At 39.8% G+C, this 23,369-nt stretch overlaps 2 protein-coding genes across 5 annotated transcripts in view; one reads left to right on the forward strand and one right to left on the reverse strand.

Annotated features, from left to right (window-relative positions):
* DOK7 (docking protein 7) overlaps window positions 1–12,005 on the forward strand; it is a 72,981-nt gene extending 60,976 nt beyond the window's left edge. For all 4 annotated transcript variants that reach the window (XM_054065019.1, XM_054065020.1, XM_054065021.1 and 1 more), the window contains exon 12: window positions 1,349–12,005. In XM_054065019.1, the coding sequence (XP_053920994.1) occupies window positions 1,349–1,485 (137 nt within the window). In that variant the 3' untranslated portion in view covers window positions 1,486–12,005. The remainder of the gene's footprint in view (window positions 1–1,348) is intronic.
* Window positions 11,442–23,159, reverse strand: LRPAP1 (LDL receptor related protein associated protein 1). The gene is made up of 8 exons (XM_054065024.1): window positions 22,944–23,159; window positions 17,874–18,018; window positions 17,402–17,526; window positions 15,903–16,023; window positions 14,803–14,961; window positions 13,511–13,593; window positions 12,385–12,561; window positions 11,442–12,074 (listed from the first exon to the last, which is right to left on the reverse strand). The coding sequence occupies exons 1-8, from the start codon at window positions 23,121–23,123 to the stop codon at window positions 12,009–12,011; spliced, it is 1,056 nt and encodes a 351-aa protein (XP_053920999.1). The 5' UTR covers window positions 23,124–23,159; the 3' UTR covers window positions 11,442–12,008.
* Window positions 23,160–23,369: the final 210 nt, after the last annotated feature.

The raw sequence follows: 23,369 nt of genomic DNA on the forward strand, positions 1-23,369 counted from the left end.
TCTATGGAGTTTGACAGACAGTAATTTGCTTCGTGTTCTCAAGATTTTCATCACACATCTTAGGAATACACTTACTTATTTTTTCTTGCTTGGCTTCAGAAACAGAGCTGGCGACGTAGGTGTACAGGACTTGCTCCTGAAGATACTGACTCTGGAGCCATGAAGAAAACTTAAGGACAGAACACAGTGCTCTTCTATCTGCTCTCCATAAGGATGTGTGAAAGTGCTACAGACAGGAAGGCAACCCAAATATTCAATATTTTTTAAAAAAATAGTTTATTCTTTTGTCTGGATCTGGCTATTTTATTTCTAAAGCTTAACTAAGACAACTAGCACATAAACTTGCATTGTAGCTACCATGTATGGTCATACAGAAATACATTCCTTCTTACAGAAAGCCATTAATCAGAATCTGGCACTCAGTTGTTCACATTTGGTATTAATGGGTTTTCCATGTGTGTTTTCCAGTTATTGAGATTTTAATTTTTGTACTTTTAATGGTAGCTTTTCCCATTGGTGGTTTTTTTTTTTTTATGTTGACCTGGTTGTAGGTAAGTCATTCTAAGTCTGGTAAGACAGACATTAATGTGGTTCTTTACATCTCAACAAGGTGTTGTACAAAAGCGATGTTTTGTGTTCATTTTAAAAACAGTAAAGGAAGGGATTAAGAATGAAGAGCTGAATTTAAACTTTCCTTAATGTCAACTACCCCCTCAAGCTCCACTCGCATAACTTTGAAGATGCCTTTAATGACCATAAATATTTTATTTTTTTATACTAAAGTCTTCCCAGCCTCTGGAGTTGTATGTCTGTACCCATACAGAACTCTCTCTGAAGAGACCAAGCACCTTTTATCTCTTTTATTGGCAATTATTGAACTAAATTGTCATTCTGTCTAAGGCTGAAGGTGGTTGATCTGTTAAACTTTCACAGAGTATCTAATCCAGACAAAGAAGAATCCTTGCTGGCTGCCCCACTAATGGTGTTTTCTTTTCAAGTATCAGGTGTTACTTATTCATTCACTATTAGCCTGCTGCTGAAGCTTCCCACAGTGGGAGAGCCGACTTCAGATTTGTCTTCTCCTGGGAGGAGTAGAGGTGGAGATTCAAAGCTGGGGCAGAAATACAAGTGGTTCATTTGCTTATTTGATGAAAACCATACAGCTAAAATATGTTGATAACAAAGCTTTTGAGGTTTTGAGGTTGTCATCTTACTCCCTTTTTAGAGCTTGCTTTAAGACCAGAACAAGATCAAGTGTCTCAATAGCTGAACCCTGGTTTAAGGTTAAGTTTTGCCCAGGAATATATGAGGGATATAGCCTTTTACATGATTTCATTTGGTGTTTCAGGAGGTGGATCATCCCGATATGCACAAATTGACATTGCAGCCACCGAGACAGCCCATAAAGTGGGAACACAGCATGCTCAGTGCCGGGAAGAACGCTTGCAGGAGCTGGAGCAGAAGAAGAAGGGGGCCCAGCAATGACTTGTCTAGAAAAAAACTTTTTGCTCCCATAAATCGGTACTTATTTTCTCTTGCAAAAGATTCACATTTATTGTAAAAAATACTTATACAAAAAGCTGCCATTCTTTATTGCATTTGTACCAGATTCATTCCAATATCTTGATTCCTAATTGGAACACTGGTAGCATGAGAGGCGTGTGTGGTCTTTCTTTTTATTTTACTTTGATTGTAAAGTCCTGATTATTTTTCATATGCAATGACAGATGTAAGTTACCTTTTTCTATAATTCTAAAATCCTGGAGAACCTGGAACCAACTCCAGTTTTTATTAAATTGTGGCATTTCCTTTAAAAATGAAGAGCTAGAGTGTGTGCAGATAACGAAATGTGAATGTATGTGTCATAAGTGTACACATATGTTGGCATGTGTGCATATGTATGTATGTAAGCACACATTACTAATAAAATATATGTATATATCTGAGTGTATAAAATATGTAAAACCTCTATTAATATATTAATGGACTCTTACAAAAGCAAGAAAATTCAGTGCCTGATTTTTTCAGACACAGTTTTATTCAATTTATATTCTTATTTACGGTCATGCTTAAATTTTGCTACAAATGATTCAGTTTTGTATCTCACCAATAGTTCTGTATCTTTGGCTAAAGTTGCTCAGATTTAAAAGCTGTAGTGTCAGAATGCACATGTATATGCATACTGACAAAAGCACACACGAGAAAGTTTTTTAATTATGTCTGTTAACCAACATAATGTGAAGGGACATTTGGGGTGCTGCTGTTCTTAAAAACACTGTGTCAAACCATAGGCTTTGATTTCATAGTTACTGACTACCTGTAATTCTTAGCAACTTTCCTGCAGCTGGACATATGTTTTTGAAATATGCTTTTGAAAATCCGGTCTCAAGTTTCTTATACAGAATATCGTAAAATCAAGGTACTCAGAAGAAACATTCAGTTTTATAAATTGAGTCCTTTTTTTATATCTCCCAGACTGTCCCTTATGTAAACATGTATCAAAAGCGGATAATCCACCTTGAATCTAAAACTTCCATTGAATAATTCTTTGCTATCCCTAATTAGCATAAAAACAGCTTTCTCATAAAAAGTTTTCTCATTTGAACAACAGGAGCTTTCTCCTAAATAAAGAAAATAACGTGGCTCCAATTTCCAGAGGCAAACTTGGGAAATAAAACCATAATCCTATAAGTAGGCTTGTGCTCACCATGGACTGTGTGCTACTCAGTAGGCTACTGCCAAAAGTAACTACTGCTTCAGTGGGTTTTATGGCGTTGTTCATAAGCTGTTATGGAACATTTTTGTATGCAAGTATTTGGGTCATGGAATTTTTCCAGGTTAACATGGGCTGTGGGATGGAGGGCTGGGGTCTGGAGGTATTTAATTGCCCAGCAGTGAAAGGAGTTGTCTGGGTTTTAGTAGCACTCTGGCACCTAATCAGGGAAAGTGCCAGTGGGTGTCTTTAGGCATCTAAATTGTGTGTGAAAATCTGCCCCAAAAGTTGTTTTCAGCAAATAGCTTGGAAAAAAAATCCTTGCTTTTCTCTCTGCTGTAAACAAAACAGTTTTAATTAGTGCAGCTTGGAAAGCTGTATGTGTATTTGTAATATGAGTGATTACGTTTATTTTTGAGGTGCTGAACCATGCACCCTTCAATAAATACCTTTCTGGGATAGCACACACACTATTTGCTACACTGACCACAGGAGGAAGACACAGAATTTTATGGGCTACGAACCAGTCATTTCTCTTAAAATTATGCATTTTGTTCAGATGACAGTGCTGTCTTATATTTTTATTCATCTTTTACCTGGGAAGTTCTTCAGCTCTCATTTGTCCAGTCGTAGAAATGTTATTTTGCAGTCTAGGTTGAAATGAAAAATTAATTTAATACCATAAAGCAATAAGAACAAACAAAGCAGAGTAAGGATGGAATTAGAAGTTATTAACTGTAGATTTATAAGGAGTAGCTCTGTAAACTTGTCTTTTCAGTGTAGGTGAGGAGCATTAAGGAAAAGTGACATTTAAAAAACATCTGGACGAGTTTTGATGAGTCCGGCTTTATGATTGCCTTATAAGATGACAAGCTTCAGGTCCTGACTTAGGACAATGATGATTGAGTGGTTACAGCTTAAAACCTCCTCTCCTGTGGACTTTTCTTTGAAAGGCTGGAACATAAGTGACAGAAAGATCTCTGCAATTTACTTCCTGGATTCTGATACAATAAATAACTTCCTAAGGCAGGGGGCAAGTTTATAAAAGTGCAGCTGCCAAGTAAACTTTGAATTTAGCAGAAACTTTAGAGTGAGTGAAAGTTAACTTTAAAACTTGCTTTCAGACATTTGTCTGCATCAGAGCATCTAGAAATAATTCAAATTTATTATCCCACTGTGTACACAGAGGCGTATGTAACATCACCATTCTACTGAAATAATAAGTGTCAGCCTATCTGAGGAATGTGCCATGGGGGAGTGGGATCAGAAAGCACATGTAGCATGACAGTAATTTGTCTCTACTTTACATTATAGTGTTGTGAAACCCCTAAAAAAAAGAAAAAAAAAAAAAGCCTGCTAACGCATCTGCTATTGTATAAGTTAAATTTTACTCATCTGTGGGCTGAGCTGGCAATTTATGGATAGTTCATATACAGAAAATAGAGCAGATTGCATGCTAGGAAGGGAATCTGGCCTTTGGATGCTGAAGTTTTATTATGTAATGAATTACTCAGATCCATCACAGATTGGTGTCTCTGCTGCAGTTGGAAGATGTAACCTGTGGTGACCTGTTAGGCTGTGGTGACACTGTCCTTTTACTACCAGCAGTCAGCAGTACTGGACACAAACTGGGAAGCATGGGAAAAATTCATATTGGGAACTTGATGGAGAAGTAGGTAGGTGTCAGCATAGAGCTAGAAAGCAACAGCTGTGCTGTACCAGCTATTGTACTGTGAAAAGAAGGGTGATAACAGGGTGACAGAAAGCATATTTGAGTCTGTACACACGGTTTGGGCCAAGGCTGGAGACTGCCAGCTGGATTGTTGCTTCTCGTACAAAGTGTGATTGTAGGAAGGAAGTGGAGTTTCCTGGAACAGGCTGAGGTGGTTGTTGTGTCCTCACTCAAACAGAAGGTATGTTGGCACTGTCTCTACCAGAAACAGAGCAGAAACTGGGATAATTAATTCCAATGTCCACCCTGAAGAGCCAGACTGTCGTGCTGTATCCGGCATCGGAGTGTTTCTCATTGTCCTTGCATCAAGTACGCAAAAGGTTCAAGTTTGTAGTATGTATGGGGTCAAGAAATTATCCTCCACATCTGTTTGTTCTCCTCTGTGGAAAGTATACGAAAGCTTAGTATGTGCGTTGGGTGAGGGATAGTGGGAGCTGAGCTCTGCCATGACAGGGACACCACCCTGAGTTGGCTTGAAGTCGCACCTAGTTCTGTGTTCAGCTATACCAGTGTCATTTATAATAGCTGAGATATATCCTAGAGACTAATCAGGTCTATTGAAAGCCCAGGAACTGGGCTTGGATTATTTTTTTTGCCATCTCTGTGCTTTTAACAGTAAATGCATGAAACTAGTGACCGTAAGTGGTGGCTGTGAGAATGCATTGCCTGCAGTGACTGGACTTAAGTCCCAGGTGGGTTGCTGTTGAGATTGGCTGACACTAGATACTCCTTCCAGTGTGTGTGTCTCAGGCCAAGCCCTTCTTTATACTGACAACATTTAACATGTTCACACCCTCTCATTGCTGTCCATCTGGTTGGGGAACTGTCAAAGTGCAAGTTACAGCCTGCAGCTGGCCACATCTCTGGTTTGGCCTGTGACAGGAACCCCGTCTCTCTCTATAGCAGCATGGTTCTTGACCTGAGCAGCGCAAGAAGATTCAGAAGCAACTGGATAAAACAAAACCTGGTGGCCAAGCAGCAAGGCTGTCAATCTGAAAGCGCTGAACTACCTAGTCCTTCTCTGTCTCTGCTGTACCACTGGAAAGCTATAAGTGCTCAAAGCTGAATAGAATGAGTTGCTTTGTTCCTTGGTTTGAAGGAGGTAAAGAGAATTCACATTTATTCTCACTGTATGCTTGTGGCTAAATATGCTCATTCCTGTTTCTTCTGTAATACTGGATGTGTACCGCAGCAGTACTTTTATTTGGACTTCTGATTGCCCTGTTTGGGTGCATTAGCTGTATTTTCTTTAAAAAATCCTAGCACAGCTGTTTATACAAGATGACAATAAAACGAGAAGGAAAATAATTCCTAAGCATATTTCTGGGAAGGCATGTTCTTATCCTGAATTAATAACTACTCATGAATGAAACCTTTGTTTTGCAGTTCTGCAAAACTCATTTCTCTACAAGGAAACTTGTGCACTTTGCACAAGACCTGAAATGATCAATTGTAAGGGTTTAGTGACACCAGCAACGTGAAGCTAATGAAAAAACTGTTTAAGACATATGCATTCCACATGGATCATCGGTACTAGCTGCTTGAAGAAGGGCTTGGAGAAGAATAATTCAAGTGTTCCAGCCTACATTTACCTGCGTGGAAGGTGTTCAGACTGTTGGAATGTATTTTTCCTGTAAGAATCTGTGTCAGTTTGGTACAGATTAGGAACAACGTATAACCTGAAAACTTCTTTGCAAAAACTGGGAGAAAATGACTGCATTTTCCACTGCCAGCAGTCCGCTGTTGAACTCAAATGAGCAGCAATCCTGGATTCCTAAGCTCTTGCCATGGAAGTGAGTTCTTTCGGAGATGTCACTTTTGCACATAGTTTGTCTCACTCCCCTTCTGTTTTCTTGAACTTCAAGATGGAGCAAATACTAGATCATCAACGGCCCCAGGAACTGGTATGAACGAAGACTCTATATACTAGTATCTTTGGAATTCTAAGCAAAAGTCTTGGATCTGCATTGAGGTTGGAGAATGGACTCTTTCTCCACTTACGAACCATTTAGTTAATGGTTCTGGTTGAGACATCTTTTTCAATTAGAAACTGAAATTTGAATTTAAACACCCAGATCTGATGCCAAGCATTGAAAATTATTGGGTTTCACATGCAGGTTTCAAGTTCTCAGTGTGTTTCTTTTTAAAATAATGTAGCTCTCTTTCCCCTTTAAAGTAAGTCCCCTGGAAAATTAAAACTTCAAAATATTAAATAGCATTTTATTTCTGTAAGAGGTTTATTTCAAAGTGATCCTACACTCATTTTCCCTATAGAAATCACCAGGTTTAAGTTACAATAGACCAATTCTTGACTGGCAACCTGTGAGACTGAAAATGATTAGTTTTATTAAGATGATACGTGCAACCTTCTGGTAAGTTATTGTATGAGTGAAGGAACAAAATACCTACATGCTATACTAATGTATCCATTGTTTTAACAATCACATGTTAAGCATTCATATCTGTATACTACTTTATTTTTTTATTTAGGAAATGCTCTTCAGTTCAGTGGGATAATATACATGAAAATTTGGATATGTTAGGACTACTGATAAAAGCATTTGAGTTACAATCATTGCTGTACCAAACGTGGCTCAACTTGAAATATTTACTGTGAATGGCAGTTTATAAATATATTTTGGCTCAAGTGGACAGATTTTATGAATGCTTCCATTTTATGACTCTGGATACTAGTAAAAGAAATCCACACAGTCTTCCTTCTCTGTAGTTTAACAACTTGCTTCCCTAGTGCTATGGGAATGGTCTGAAATGCATGTTGTATTTGGAAAAGTTGATTCTGGTATTTAGAAGCTGTTTGTTACGTAACATAGCATATATGGAAAATACAGTCTTTGTCTCTCATAGCTCCCTGTTGTCTGTTTCAAAGGTAGGTCTGTTTGTACTGAAAGCAATGGTCTGTTCTATTTATTGACTTAGATTTCATGACTTTTTAATTTATTTCTTCTATTCTAATTAAACGCTATGAAAAGAAAAATTATATTTAAAAATTATTTTAGAATTGCCTGTGTACCACTTACTGGTAGATTTTTATATGAGAAATGGTACGTTTTTAAACAAACAAAGCAAACCTGAAACCCAAACACTTCTCCAAAGCAGTACCCAACAGGGATAGGGAAGGTCTGTGGACGATGAATATATTGTGAACCAAGCATGTGAACTGTCTGTTACCTCTGTCTGGGTTAGTCTTGAGCTGAACACTGTATTTGGGCTTTTGACATGTGCTCTTGGATTAGAGCCTGCAGAGAAGCACTCAGCAGCCTTGGCTCCCACTGCAGTGCTCTGCTTTCTGGGCACTGAGACACGCTGGGTCCTGGCTGGGGACTTACATTCTTTCATGGAGTGTGACTGCACCAAGTCACCTAAACTCACGTATTGAACAAACGGCAGAACTGAAAATACGATGAGTTGGGGCCCCTGCCAGGGGGCGAGATGTCCGCTGAGACAGAGCTGCAGACCCTGTGTACTGGGCCGTAGGAAGCGTACCTACAGGTGTGCTTTGCGCTCTAGAGCTGGGACTTGGGGGCTGCCTTCTGCTACCCAGCCACGGTGCAAAGCCCTTCTAAACACTCATTCCAGATCAGCTGTTGAAGTAGCCACATCCTAGGAGGTAAGCCAGGGTACTGTAGATATGCACAAAAGGTGACAGCAAGAAATGGAGAAACCAGCTTACCTCCCAGGATGTGGCCTGACACTAGGAAGAGAGCCCTGCCAAGGAAATCAGATAGCACCTCAGCTTACAAAATGTAAATGATCTCTATTTGATAAATTTAAATACTCTGACTATTGCCTGATCAATTAGGCATCAGAATCCCTTGGGAGGTGATGGGAAATCATTACAACAATACATCTGCCATCGTGGCTGTCCCTCGTAGAATGATTGATCTGAGCTACTCTACCAGCGTGCAGGACGTAGGATTTATAAAAATAAAGGCTTGGTTATTTCTGTTGTATTTAATGACTTGTGTATTTATCTCCCTCTTATTTCCACTCCCAACCTGTTTAATGAATAAAATTATTCCTATGTGGAATCAGTGACACATTTATTTAAATTGAGGTTCTTTTTCAGGGCAGAATTTTATAGACCATAGAAACCATGAAACATTCTGAACTTCCTTTTTTTCCCCTAAGAAATGCAGTTCTTTACTCCTTCTGCTTCCATTTTTTTATTTCAAATTGTTTCTCTAAGTGGTTTGAAAAACTTAGTAATTTGAATAATTATGAAAGGATCAGATAAAATACCAGTTAAGGAAGGGAAGGTTCAAATACTATTTAAAAGCTGATGGTTTTTGAAAGCTGTCTGGCAGTGAAAGACCTGGGGGTGTTGGTGGACAGCCGACTGAACATGAGTCAACAATGTGCTCAGGTGGCCAATAGCGTCGTGGCTTGTATCAGAAACGGTGTGACCAGCAAGTCCAGGGAAGTGATTCTGCCCGTGTACTCCGCACTGGTGAGGCCACGCCTCAAATACTTGGTTCCGTTCTGGGCCCCTCACTATAAGAAAGACATTGAGGTCTTGGAGTATGTCCGGAGAAGAGCAATGAAACTGGTGCAGGCGCTGAAGAACAAGTCTTATGAGGAGCAACTAAGGGAACTGGGGTTGTTTAGCCTGGAGAAGAGGAGGCTGAGGGGAGACCTTATTGCTCTCTACAACTACCTGACAGGAGGTTGCAGAGAGGTGGGTTTTGGTCTCTTCTCCCAAGTGACAGGCAATAGGACAAGAAGGAATAGCATCAAGCTGCGCCAGGAGAAGTTTAGATTGGATATTAGGAAAAATTTCTTCACAGAAATGGTCCCCACGCACTGACAGAGGCAGCCCAGGGAGGTGGTTGAGTCACCACCCCTAGAGATGTTTAAAAGGTGGGTAGATGAGGTGCTGGAGGACATGATTTAGTAGTAGACAGGTATGCTTGGAGTCGATGATCTCTAATGTCTTTTCCAACCTAATGATTCTGATTCCCATTCAGATGTGCGTTCTGTGCAGTCTCACCTATGAACACCATTATCCACCCTTCTCTTGGGTACACCACTGCAGGCATATTTAATTTAGATCTTTTTCCTTTGAATTTTTGTTGCTATTTACAGAAGCACAAGAATGGTGACTCAAGCGTTTTTTGATCTTTAACATCTCAAAGACTACAAAGACTACATACTCTTCTTATTTTGGCCACATGAATTGTCTTTGGAGGCCTAAAATCTACAATAATTAACTGACTTGTACATACATAGATGTGTGAGATGCAGACTGTAGAAACAAGAGCGGAATCAGACTTTGCAACTCACCAGTCTTTGTACTGTCCCCAGATCTCAAAAAGTAGGGAAAACTTCAAAGAACTTTGATAGGAATGGAAACCCTAATATCTACTCTCTGCTGTTGCAGCTACAGACTATTTCAGGGGCAAGCAGCATTCAGCAACCACTGCTGTTTAATGTTTTTTTCTCCTCTGGGTTTGTGTGAACAAGCTTTGGGCCCAAAGACATTAACAGTGATGTTAAATAACTAAGGTGAGGTGACCATACTGACCCGAGTCTACAACCTTTGCCACTGATCATCTGACTTGTTCCTAATTTCGAATTATTGTAAATATTTAGCTAGCATCTTGTACTTTGAAGCGCTTGCCAAGCATTCTCTCTGCTGGAGCCCACTCGGCCTTTGAGCCCAATTACTGTCATAGCATGGTGGGTAAAGACGAGGGACAATCATCACCTCTTCACAGCCTGTGCTGAAGAAGCTCTGCAGTTGGAGACAACCGTTACTACTGCTGATCTTACCCTGGTTATGTGCTCTATGAATCCAGCACCTTGTGCTATTTCAGACATTCTTCAAGAAGCAGATTCTATTTCAAGTACACACCTGAAACTCAGCTGTTATACTGTCCTGCGCAGACCATACAGCTGCCCTGCCTGCCTTTATTGTAGGCCGAGATACTCACGTTGCTTTCCCTTGTGCAACACATTTCCCCCAGCAGCAGTACCTGAACATGTTCAGTAAAAGCTTTTCCCTTCTTGTACAAACCAGTCAGGACTGCAGCACAGGAACTACTCAGATTTCAGTGCTTTGCTTGCTTTCTTTCCTCTGTGGATGTATTTAGCGCATGTGTTCAAATTCCTCACGCAAAGACAGCAGTGGAGGCCTCTCCACATCCAAACTACAGCCACCAATTCCAAACTGCCTTCGGGTACATAGATTTATTTCTTACGTTAACAAAGGGAAAAATGAAGATCATAATGAAAGTCTGCATTTCTATTCCGTGATCACCTTGAAAAACATAATGATCAAGATAAACCTGTAAGAAAATATAGCTACTGCTGTGTTTAAGAAGGTTGAACAGCCTTTAAAGTGATAGTCTGGTGAAAAAAAGGATGTGCAGCATCTAGGAAAAGACCAAACCAGTCTTCTCGTCACTGGGCGTTAGCTATTTTGGGTCTTACTTTTACCAGCTAAATGGAATGTACACCATGAACTACATTAACTGAACCTTCTCTAAGGTGACAACTAATGTTAATGGTTAATCATTTCTCGTGATGGACAATGATTCTCTTGAACATAAATAACTGTTTGCTAACATTAAAATAAAAGAATTAAAAAAAGCTTAATGCAAGTGAGACTGCTATCACAATTTTGGTTCAGATCACTTGCATGTTATGAGTTGTACTGGAGTATGTGCTCAGAGCGAAGTTGCTTTAGAAAGCTTTCTGCATATTCAGAACATAGAAACATATTCTCGTGGTGCAGCACTACTGCTCCTGTCTTAGAACTAATGAATGAGGGAACTTTAGTTTAAAGGAATAAGCAACATGCTCAAAAGACCTGTCTAGTTACTTCTCACTAAATGACAGGGAAGAAAAAAAAAAACCCAAACTTTTCCAATATCTTCTTTTGAGTTTTTAATGACTAAGTAAGCGTAACAAAACCAAGCAACCATGAACAATATAATTGTACACATACATTCAGTAACTTCAGATGTGTTAGTCTGTAACTAAACTCTGTGAATTGACCTCAGTACTTGTTCTCTCTTACTCTTTCTCCCCCTTTAAAAGAAAGATTCACATACAGTGCAGATTGGAGCCACTGCTCAATGTCAGTGGGAATATTTCATTACCTTCAGCAGGAAATATATCAGGCCAGGCACTGAAACGAAAGACTATTCTGGCCTTTGTTTTAACTTCCTGTACCTCAGTATTTACTTTCATTGATCAGAATACCTTTCCTGACTATCAGATTAGTATTTTTTTTACTAGCAGGAATGTTCTGGAAGTTCACAGGTTTTTCCTTTTGACAGAACCACTCATTTCAAAGAATGTTACTTGACTCAAATGTAAGATTTACATGATCCAAGATGTGCAACTTAAATTTATAATCTAATCATTTAATATCATAGTGCAAGTAAAAAACTGGCAATTCAGTGAACCAAAAAAAAATTTTCTTACAGGACAACCCTGTGCAATCTGTACTATTTCAGAAGGACTCCTTGGTAAATTCTGTTCTAAAATACATTATCTGTTTTGTGTCAATAAACTGATCCCATGAAGGAGAACAAATTTTTATAATTCGTTGTGTTGAAGACCTTGAGAAATTCTGCTGGTTAAGTCCTGCAAGTGTTTCTTTACCTATGAGGAAAACAAAACACATCAAACAAATTTGAGTAAGACAATGAATCATCAGTATCATCTATCCAGATTCTGTTATCAGTACATGTGACACCAGGAAGAGCTGAGACCAGAGAGATTCCATGCATTTTAGGATTAGGTCTATAAAACCAATTATGCATATCCCGTACTAAACATGGAACACGGCTCTTCCTTAAACTCCCCCTCTGGAAGTCATTCAAATTACCTGAAAAATCAGCACTGGATAATCTGCATACCCTCTACTACTGAGCTAACTTTCAGCATATAGGTAAAATGTATTTATACAGACCTTATATCCTAGTTCTTTTGTCTTTTCTTCCAGCATGGCATATTTCTCTCTGTTTCTGTTCAGATGATCCTTATCTCCAGTCTCCTCTACGTGCTTCAGTTTCTGATGTGAAATCTCTAATTGTTTCTGATAATGATGGTGCTTTTCAATTTTTGCTTCAAAGTGTTTCAGCTCCTCCTAAGACAAGAAACACACAGGATTTTCTTTCCAAGGCTTTCTCTCTCTTTTCTTGCCAAGACATTCCTAATGCTAATTTACTAATTCAAGCACTGGAAGTTTTTTCAGATCCTTACTTCTTAAGAATGTCTGGGCAATACATTGTCATCACCAACCAAACACCCAATTCTGAAGGCAGGTGCAGAATCCCAGTGCAGGTGAAAACATCCCAGTGCAGAGTCCTCAGAAGGAGACTGCTGATGGCTGTGAGGCGCTAGGAGATGACAGCAGTGAATGCCACATAGAGAATAGTGAACGGGGCAGAGGGAAACCAACAATTTTTAAGAGAAGCTTCTTTTCAAAATCAGGTCCTGGATTTGCTATTTTCTGCTCAGACTTCAGCATCTTCTGGCTTTGCAGTCTGCCACAATGAATCTTAAATAGGATGAACTAACAAGCACAAACCCCACTTAGTTTGCCCCAGAGACAGTGGACAGACTAATTGTGGTGTTCAGAGTCCTCAGATAACTTGTCACATTGCAAGGAGGACCAAAGAACATATAATGTCTCTGCACACAAAAGCATGCCCTTGTTTTGCTACTTCAAGGCAGTAAATTAAGTTTCTCTGTGACTCAGGACACATACTCTGTGAAGAGGACAGGAATAGTTCAAACTGTTATACCACTTATGGCTGCAGTTTTATGTACTACATTGAGAAAAACTAGGACATACCCTATAAGCAGGGCTGGATCTGTCAAAGATTTTAAATATGCAACACTTGTTTTCACAGGATTCAGAATTTTTGTTTTGCTGATTACAACAGAACCATGCATATGCCTGGTTACATGCATGTTTATATATTAAGAAAGAAGCGTGACTCTTTTTTTATGGTACCTGAAGAGCAATACAGAGTATATCTTCATGTGGGAAAATATCTTTCCAGAAGAGATCCAACTCGAATTCTACTTACCCGAAAAGATTCAAGTTCTTTCTCAGTAAAATTGGCTGATTTGGCCATGTCCCATAAATCAATCACTCGTGGTTCTTCAAATTCTAAACAAACAAATACCACTAAATGAAAATCCAGACACATGCACTACATTAAAAATAACTCAAGACAAACCCTGCAGTGAAATCCCTGTTTGACAGAGCCCACTTAATTTTGGTCACTGGGGTGCTTCAGTGCAGGTGGCTGACAAAATTCCGCCAATTTCAAGACAATTAAAAAAGAAAAATCATCATAATATCTTCATTTTTTAAAGCAAAGAGGTTTTGCTTTCAACATTTCTGACAATAAAATAGTTTCCTTTTGCCGTAAAACATTCCAGTCTGATTTACATACTCCATTCATGAGCCTCAGTTTGGGGTTTTACTGCTCTGATAAATCATTTTAGCTGCTTCTCATAGATGATGTAGCAACAGAACAGCACTTGTGTCTTTCATTACGAAACCCTTAAAAAAGCTGGTACTGTGGCCACCCAGGAGCAGAGTGAACTGCCCAAACAAAGCTGAATGGAATCGGCACATGAATTCTTTCAATCTGCTTTCATGGACTTTTAAATAGGCAGTTGTTTCACTGTGATTAAGGATATCCCTACATTCACAGTACTAAAACAGGTTTGTGGTTCGGATGAACAGGGTTTGCATGAATTGAGATTTCTACCAAAACAGTAAAATTAATAAGCAGGTATGTGTTCTTGCTTATGGAACTGTTTTTTTATTTTTCTTTTCACTCACCCTTGGTTCCTCAGATTCTAAACAAACACATGACTAAATGAAACTCTGTACACAACGCTTTCATGCCTAGCTTCTATGAAAAATGAGCATGTTTTCTTATACACATACATACATATAGATATATTAAGCACTGCATTACTAATAGGCCAATTTAGATAAAATGGGAGAAAAGTCCAAGTACTTAATTTAAAGCTATAGTAGCAAGTATTTTTTAAAAATGAAAAAAAAACCCTAGGAACTGAATAATGGCATTGCTTGCCCTGCATGTTGTCTCACTTACCTGTCCTTCTGGGCTGAAGGCGTACTATCCCTTCTCATGTGGTCATGGAAGACAGAACTATCATCTTTATAGGATGCCCCTATCCTTTTATTAGGCTTCTAGAGTTGGCTTCCAAAAAGAACAGGATGGATGCACCTCTTCAGCTCATTGTGGTACTGTAACTGCATCTTATTACTTGCCCTCTGATTTTTAAGTTTTTCAAATGAAATTAAACCCAAATAAGCATAAAAAACACTGTATCATACCACTAGTTGTGTCATATCCCTGGTGAGTGACTTTACGCAAACGCTCAAACCCCTGATTGATGCTTCTTAGCTTGTCTTTGAGTTCTCTGTGTTTGTTGTGCAAGATTTCTTCTTTCACCAGGTTCTCTTCTGATGGGTTGATAACATTTTTGTGGATATCTGTTGAAGAAGGAAAGTGTTACTAATTGTTGGCCAAATCCCAATAAGTCAAAAGCTCCAGAAATCCCCCAAATCTGAGGTGAATAAACAATAAGTTCTTATAATTTCAGCTGATTGTAAATAAAACATCAACACCACACTTCAAGAAGCAGTAATTACTTTTGCAGGTCAATATAAAGTTCAATGCCCCTCAGTGCTCTAGAGGGTGATATTACAGAAATGCCTTTTAACTGCTACGAGCCACAAGACAAGATTTTAATAAGCAAATGTTCTTGTTTTCCTAGGTTAGCAATATCCCAGGTAAATGGGATAGGGATGGTTGGTAAGTCCTGTGCCCTCCTCCCTGGGCACGAACCAATCAGGACATCTGATGTTGAAATGACTTTGAGCACCTTGGACTCTACAATGCAAACATCAAAGATACCTTATAAGAATACTTCAGCTCTAACAATTATGGCTAGAATTAGTACAGCAAGCTGGATTCAGATCCTCGATGCTTTAATACACCTCAGAATCAGATATGCCAAAGATATTCAAGTATATCCTCTTGGGCTACCAGCTGGTGAGATAAAATATGCATGTTCTGCAGCACTTAGGACTGCAGCATTTATGCAGCAGTTGATCTATGCTTGCTGTGTAATTACTGTGTAATTTCCAGTAAACTACTATGGCCATCATTGCTAACCTGATGGTATTTTCCCTGCTTGAAATGCAGGCAGAATCCCGAAACTGAAATACCAACATTTTCATTAGCTGGCGAGATCTTTGGCAGCTAATGCAGAGCTAAACCCAGCAAATATCTGGAAATGTTAGCATCTGCAAGCAGTTCTGACAGAAATGTGAGTCTTCAGGAGTTTAAAAGATACTTGGAAACAATGCAGGCAACATACAGAGAAAATAAGTTGTACCAATCTCAAAACATCAGAGAAATGTTCGGGTACCTTCTGTTCTGCTCACAGTCTCCAACAGAATATTGTATTCATGAACCTTTTCTTTGTGATGCTTAAATTCTCGCCAAAGCTTATCCAGCTCATCATCAGAGAACTTCCCAGAGGTCTTGGCCTGGAAGAAACACGAGGTCATTATGCTTACCAGGCCAAATGCTTTTAAGTGTACTCAACTGTTAGAACTCCTGCTTCCCACTACATTCAGCAAATTATTAAGTCCAGCTTTTCCTTAAGATCTTTGGTTTTAAATCCCTTTTTATAAGTATGAGGTCAGGATTTAGACATCAACGGATATTGCGGCTTTAATAATGTCAGAAGGAAGTTTTCTTCCAGCTTACAAAGCTGGACTTTTCCCTGGGTAGTCCATATCAAGTATCTGTCATTTCTATTCCATGGGAAACAATTTAGTACAGGAATAAGGGCCACGGAGCTCCATATCCAACTCTAGCAGGACTGTTTGCACAAAGGATGCAGCCTGATGTTAAGCAGTCTTTATTCAACCTTACTTTACAGGCAAGTGAAGATTTTATCACTGCTGTGCATTTGCTCTACAGTGATTTGTTCATTACTGGACTACTTTTTAGCAATTAGGGAAACACTGGCCAGACAGGTGGAGCACTACCCACAGATCTCATGACTTATTTGCTGCAAGGCATGATCAAAAGCGAATGTTTTTGATACCTATTCAGTTTCCACCATTTTTTGCTTAGGCACTATTTCTATCTGATGCACTTTACTGTTCCTGAAAGCACATGACACCAGGTCCTTTGCCAGAGCCGTATCTAGTTAGAGCAACATTTGAAAACCCAGTAAATCTTTTTTCTGCTTTATTACCACTGTACTAGACTGGTGTAAGTATTATTTGCTTTACCTGATTACTCGTTTCTTAAAATCTGAATTATTCAGTTCTTGAGGATTACAGCTTTGCCTGTTTAAACTACCCAGACTGACAGTACACTTTCTATTTTTTAGACTTTAATACTAATCCTGGGAATTCTCCCTTGAATACCAGGTTGGGAAAGTGTTATTTAGCACCTCCAATTACACATTTCACTTTTAAACATTCTATAATACAAAATGCTTCTATTTCAAATGTATGCATCTTTTTTAAAAAAACCCAGAAACAACAATAAGAAAAATAGAGGAAACAAAGGTATACTACCACACAGCCTAAAAGTCACACAAAGGAAAATCATGAGTTCAGTGAAATTTGATGAAAAAATCTGATTTTCCTCAGTGGACTCAGGATCTTATCCTTCATGCAGACTGATGCAGCTGTCTTCTTTGGCAAAGGGAACCTGCCCTACCTGGATGCAGGTGGAATGCCTTCAAGGCACAATATGAGCTATGCAGCACAGCAGGTTGGCTAGTATTTAAAAACAAAGTACTAAAGCTATTCAGTTCCGAGTCTCACGGCTCTCAGAAGACACAGACTACAGCTCAATGAAGAAACACTGACTTCCTTCACTCCAGTTCCTGAAAACCTTACTCACCTTGCTCCATAATTTTTCGAGTCTTGGATCATCTAGTGTATCACTTTCTGTACCGTCTTTAATGTAGTTTGTATCAACTAGCTGAGAGTCCTTCTTTCCATTCATTCCATATTTAGTCATAATGACTGCAAGGGAACAGAAGACACAGAAATATTAGAACCAACTAGGGATGTACAGAAGATGAGAAATTGGCCACATCCTTGACTTGCAGTGCTGGACTTTGCAGCACACAGTGGAAAAGTTAACGGTTTAAGACAAACAGGTCTCAGGTTTTATAACGTCTTCTGAAAACACCAGGAGCAAAGGAAACCGTTAGCCTCCTGCAGCTCCCCACTGAACTCCAAAGAATTCGTATGTGCTTCGTGTCTGGCAAGACCACCTGTTATGCAATGGTTCAAACACAAAGACAGGTGTCTAACCATGCATATGTCTGATGCAAAGTTTAAACCTCTTCTGCAAAGATAAATCTTACCATTTAAGTTGCGTCTCAGTTTGGCTTCTTTCTCTCCATCTTCATCTAGCCCTTCAGCCTTCAGTTTTTTCCAGCTTAACTCATCCTTTTCTTGTATTTTCAGATCACTGTGCAATTCTGCCAGTTTCACAGCAGAGAGATGAAGCTAAGGAGAAGAGAGAAATGTTTGTATTCAGATATGCGGAGACAACTCTTGCTGCAACGTTACTTCAGAAGCCCATATAGATTTGTAGCCAATATAGCACAGCTTTTTTTTTTACTCTAATGCTATGTATCTGTCTGGATTTAAGGGCCTTAAGGCGTGAGCCGCTGCATACAGAGCATCTCTTGCCTATGAACATGGCAATGCCACCAGCATACTAGTGTTAACAGAGAGTGATCACATAGCCTTCTCTTCCAGATAAGTTATTGATGCTGAAGCTACCAAAAAAAACAATTAAGATTTAAACGAATAATAGGTCAGCTTGAAATTTTTTGAAATACAGAGAAAATAGGAACACAGACAATGACTAACATGCAGTTGGCTAAGCAACTTTGCTTTAAGTTGAACCTGAACTGAACTTTCAGATTCTAGACACTTTATTCAGTTTAAAACAAAGAAATGTAACACATTATATTCGTGCTTCAAAGCTTTTTTTGTGTGTATGCGCATACATGGTAATAACAAGAAGATGAAGTAAGGAAAAGCCCAGAGAAGAGACGCGCTTAAAAACAAAAAGCAGTGTGACTTCCAATACAGTTCTGCCTGAGCTGCCCAAGTCCTCCTACTTCAGACCACTGAGCATCCTGCTCCTGGGAGTACAGATCCAGCTCTGAACCACCTGAGCTCATCTGTCCTGAGATAACCTTATTTTATTGTAGGCTTTTTTTTTTCATCATTAAAATCAGATTACAGATTATAAAAATCTTCATTTTAAGTGAGGAAGCAGTATGTTTAATAAACACAGACTCAGAACTCAATAGTATTTTTAAACATTAGAATGATACTCGAAAGACTGAGACACTCATTTCAGTGTCAGCAGGTTATTTCAGAATAACTAGGAATAATGTAATTATCTTGAGGTAATGCACTAAATTCCTATTGACAGAAGTTCAGGAACCTATGCACATTATTGTTTCTGCCTGCAGCTTAGGCTGTCCTATTAATTAGTTTCTGCTATTGAATAGAACTAATTTTTAAACTAAGGATTTTTTCTATAACGCACACAGCTTACTGAAACAATGTAATAAATTCTAGAGCAGTTGGAATCACAGGCAAATATAGAACTTATAGAACACATTAAAATGTCTAATTTATCTAATACTAAAGCATTAAAACTTATGATTTATGTGATACTAAAGTCTTTACCATGCACTTTTGGGGAACTGCTTGATAAAAGACATGCACTTGGAAGGAACCACTTCATTTATTATTCTTAGTATGTGCTAAAGTCCAAATACATTAATCATGTACTTATTTGCTTTTCTGGAGCAGGATGACCTGGCCAGCCACTGTCACTGCTGCAGTGGCAGGAAGTAACAATGCTTTGCTCAGCAAGAATTGCTCCCTGATGCTTCAGGAGGAAAAGTGAAAAGGATTGAAAAGTTTGCTACAAATTGTGAAGGAAACGACAGTCATCTCAGTAGTTCTGTACTCTAATGCTTGTATGCAAGTGGCGTGGACTTAATACTTAGTCAAACTGAGCAAATCCAGGAAAAAAGTTACCAGCAATAACTTGAATAACAATTCAGCTCCTAAGTAGTGCAAAAATAGGAAAATAAAACATTTAAATGTATGACTTCATCATCAGAGACACACTATTGTATAAAAGATTATTCAATGTATTTTATGTTAGATACTCTCTACAGTTAGTGCAATCTCAGAAACACGTAGAGTTTTGTGTTTTCTACAAGTTCCAGGGAAGAATATCAGAACTTCTGAATATAAAGCTTGGAGGCATCTCATCATCAACCAAACATTTTAAACACTTAATAAAAAATTCAGATTTTCATTAGGCTTATTTTTCCTTATGTTAAAAAAAAAAAAAGAAAGATTCTATTCAAATGTCTCCCGATTCCAATAATACTTTTCTGATTCTCATTATAATTTAGTATAAAACTCAAGTAACACTCCTTTTAAACATTATATATCCTTTGAAACCTCCTGGAAGTCCCGTGCCTCTCCTATTTATATAACATAAAAGTGAATGCATAGGCCAATTTAAAACACATATTTCAAGCTATGCTTCCTTCTGCTATAGTTCAAGAATTGCTACCTTCAAGATCACCTCATGTAGGACTCTGAATGACAGGAGCTAAAAAATGCCAATAGGTAATCTTCACATCACTTTACTAACATCAGTCACATGTTGGAATAACTAACTAGATGTAGAAGTGAAAAGCTAAGTTTAATGATTAAATGACAAAGCACCAACTTCCTTACAATCATTCCTCCTTCCTTATGCTGCCTGGATGTTAACGTCCAAGACAGATACCTGGCAATTCTGGGAGCGAGTGCTGGAAATCTGTGAAACATTCCAACAACACTGGTTTGTTTGCTGTTTGCCTGGCTTTACCTACACCCTTGCTTCTGCAACGACAGGAGTCTTTAATACAAATTTTCTAGGTGCAACATGCCCTAGACTCTGGAGCCCACTACTGCTTTGGCGTGCTCAGGGAGGTCCAATAACAGGCGACTCCAGAACTACATCAACAGCAACAACCACAGCACAGTAGACTGTTAAGACACTAACAGGCCAAATCACATACACTGTGAAACTTTGTCACTGGCTCAAATATCTATAGAACTAGGGTCTAAGATAAACTCTTGTATTAAAATATTTTTTTTAAAGATTTTATATAAAACATACACCTATGAAAAGAGATACTGGAGAAAGAGCAAACCCTCCCTCGGGGAAACAGGAAGGAGTTCTGGCTTGCCATCCCCTGGTTCCCACTAAGTAACAGTTTCTGGCTTCCTAAAGCACTGCTCATCCAGCTGTGTGTTGCAATGCTGAACTGTGATAACCTTTTACGTCAAAACAAAGGAGTTCCTTATTTTCAGTTCTATCTCACCACTACCAAAATGAAGGAAAGAGTTCAGCATTGGCACACACAAATATTACTTACAAGTTTAACACACAAGCTTGCTGAAAAATCACTTTCTAAAACACAGGCTAGGTGTCAGTTGTACTCAAAAATGAAATTTAGCTTGTGGGAAATTTAGTTCAAGTAGGTGTTGCCTGTCTAAAATCTGGCTCAAGCATACAGAAGTTAATAAAGCTTAGTTCTTCACCCTCACAGACTTTACTCTATTTTATATTTTAATATCTTTAGCACCAAGACTTGATGTAGATGATGTAAAGCATCTGCAATCTGAATTCCAGAAGATCCAGGTATGAAGATTGAAAGAATACTGTAAATGGAAAAAGAAGAGGAAACCGACAATACTATTATCACAGTTTGTTTCTGGTTTCCACACCGTTTCTTCTTCAGCTGTAAGTTCGCAGCTATAGTTTCATTATCACATACTGCATCTGCACCCATCCCATCCATCTCCCATTGAGGGAAGGAGTGTTTTTGATATCTTCTTTTGGCATGTTGGGAAGCCATATATGACACAGCATTATGCCAGAGATTCGATTTTTTTTTTTACTAAACCCAGGGAGTTTGCCTGAGTTGCCTCTGAGTTGATAAGGCTGGGGAATGCCTATTCAGAATACAGGAAACCCAGGATTAGTATTAACTACATTCCTTTGTCTTAAAGAATTGAACCTTTACCAGCCATGACCCTAACTCTCATGCTCCACAATATTCAGGGCATGAATTTGAGCATGCACTGTACTCTTTCCCTCCTGTTGGAGCTGTTCTGCTTTGTTGTAAATAAATATTTCCACTGTATTAAATATTTTTACTGTATTTTCATTCTAATTATTTATTTTTTATCTCAGATTGGCAGAAACGCAAGTATCGCTGTCAAAATGAAGGGTCTTATCTGGGAACAGTAATGTGCATTTGTTGGTCTTCCTGCATGTGACTACATCACTTGGTATCAATGAAATACCACAGGTGACATCACCACCAAGGCAGAGGGTTTCTATCTCTCCCATGCAGTGAGCTCTCATCCTGTGCAAAGCAGGAACTAGAGCCAACACCTTCAGACAGATGAGAGCATCACAACCCTTAACTAAAGGGCTAAATCATTCAGCCAGCAAGCACAGGAGCCAGTCTCAGATCCTCCACTGTCACAGAGGGACTTCACTCTCTCTTCTGTTTCCTAGGCACGAGAGCTAAATGTTGGATTTAAACATGGGAGGATCAACATTTCCCATGACATAGATAGGTACACATGGCAGGAGAGGGGAAGGAGACACCTCCTGAGAAGCTTTACACAGCACCACTGTTCCCAGCTGCCTGGGACAGGCCCAGAGAGAGGGCTGGCTGCATTCTGCTCTGAGCTGCCTGAAAACCAAGCAAAACTCAGAAGTGCAACCCCAAGCCGGGGTCTGTCTCTCTCGGCTTTTTTTTTTTTTTTTCTTTAGTTATTGCCTTCTACAACTATCTGAAAGGCGCTTGTAGAGAGGAGGGTGCTGGCCTCTTCTCCCAAGTGACAGCTGATAGAAAAGGGGGAACGGCCTCAAGGTCCGCCAGGAGAGGTTCAGACTGAACATCAGGAAAAAATTTTTCACAGAAAGGGTCACGGGGCACCGGCAGAGGCTGCCAGGGAGGTGGTGGAGTCCCCATCCCTGGAGGGGTTTAAAAGACTGGTAGAGGAGGTGCTCAGGGACATGGTTTAGTGGCAGATAGGAATGGTTGGATTCGATGATCCAAGAGGTCTTTTCCAACTTAGTGATTCTATGATTCCTTACACACAAGCCCCGCGGCTCCAAACACTGCCCACTGTGATTCTTCCGCTGCACCCCATCTCCTGAGGCGGCTGACAGAGAAGGCTGTGACAGAGAATGAGGGTCCGGAGCCCCCCCTTCGCCTCTCAGAGCGGTGTCGGAGCCCCCCTCACAGCTCGGTCAGAGCTTCCCCCCCCCGCTCAGAGCGCCGTCATGTTCCCCGCTCCTCGCGCTCCGCCTCACTCACCCGCTGCGCCTTCTCCCAGATTTGGTTCAGCTTCACTACTCGGAACTCCCCGCTCTCCCGCCGCTTGGCGCCGGCGGCCGCCAAACCCTCGTTGGCTTCCCGGGAGTATTTGCTGGCCTGGCCGCCAGCAGCGAGGAGAAACGCGGCTCCGAGAATCGCCAGCGCCCGCACCGCCGCCATGTCGCACTGCCCGGGGAACTACAGCTCCCAGGATGCCTTGCGGCTCGCACCCTCAGGGGCCCACTGACCCATATTGGCGTTGTGGACGGGAACTACAATTCCCAAGATGCACTGCGGCGCAGCGATCTTAGGGCCATACCGCTCTGCCCGAGGAACTACAACTCCCAGGATGCCTTGCAGCGCAAGGCTCTTAGGGCTAATGGCACTCCCCGGGGAACTACAAGTCCCAGGATGTTCAGAGGCTTG

The sequence above is a fragment of the Cuculus canorus genome, chromosome 4 (genome assembly GCF_017976375.1).
Source record: "Cuculus canorus isolate bCucCan1 chromosome 4, bCucCan1.pri, whole genome shotgun sequence".
Taxonomy (NCBI): Eukaryota; Metazoa; Chordata; class Aves; order Cuculiformes; family Cuculidae; genus Cuculus; species Cuculus canorus.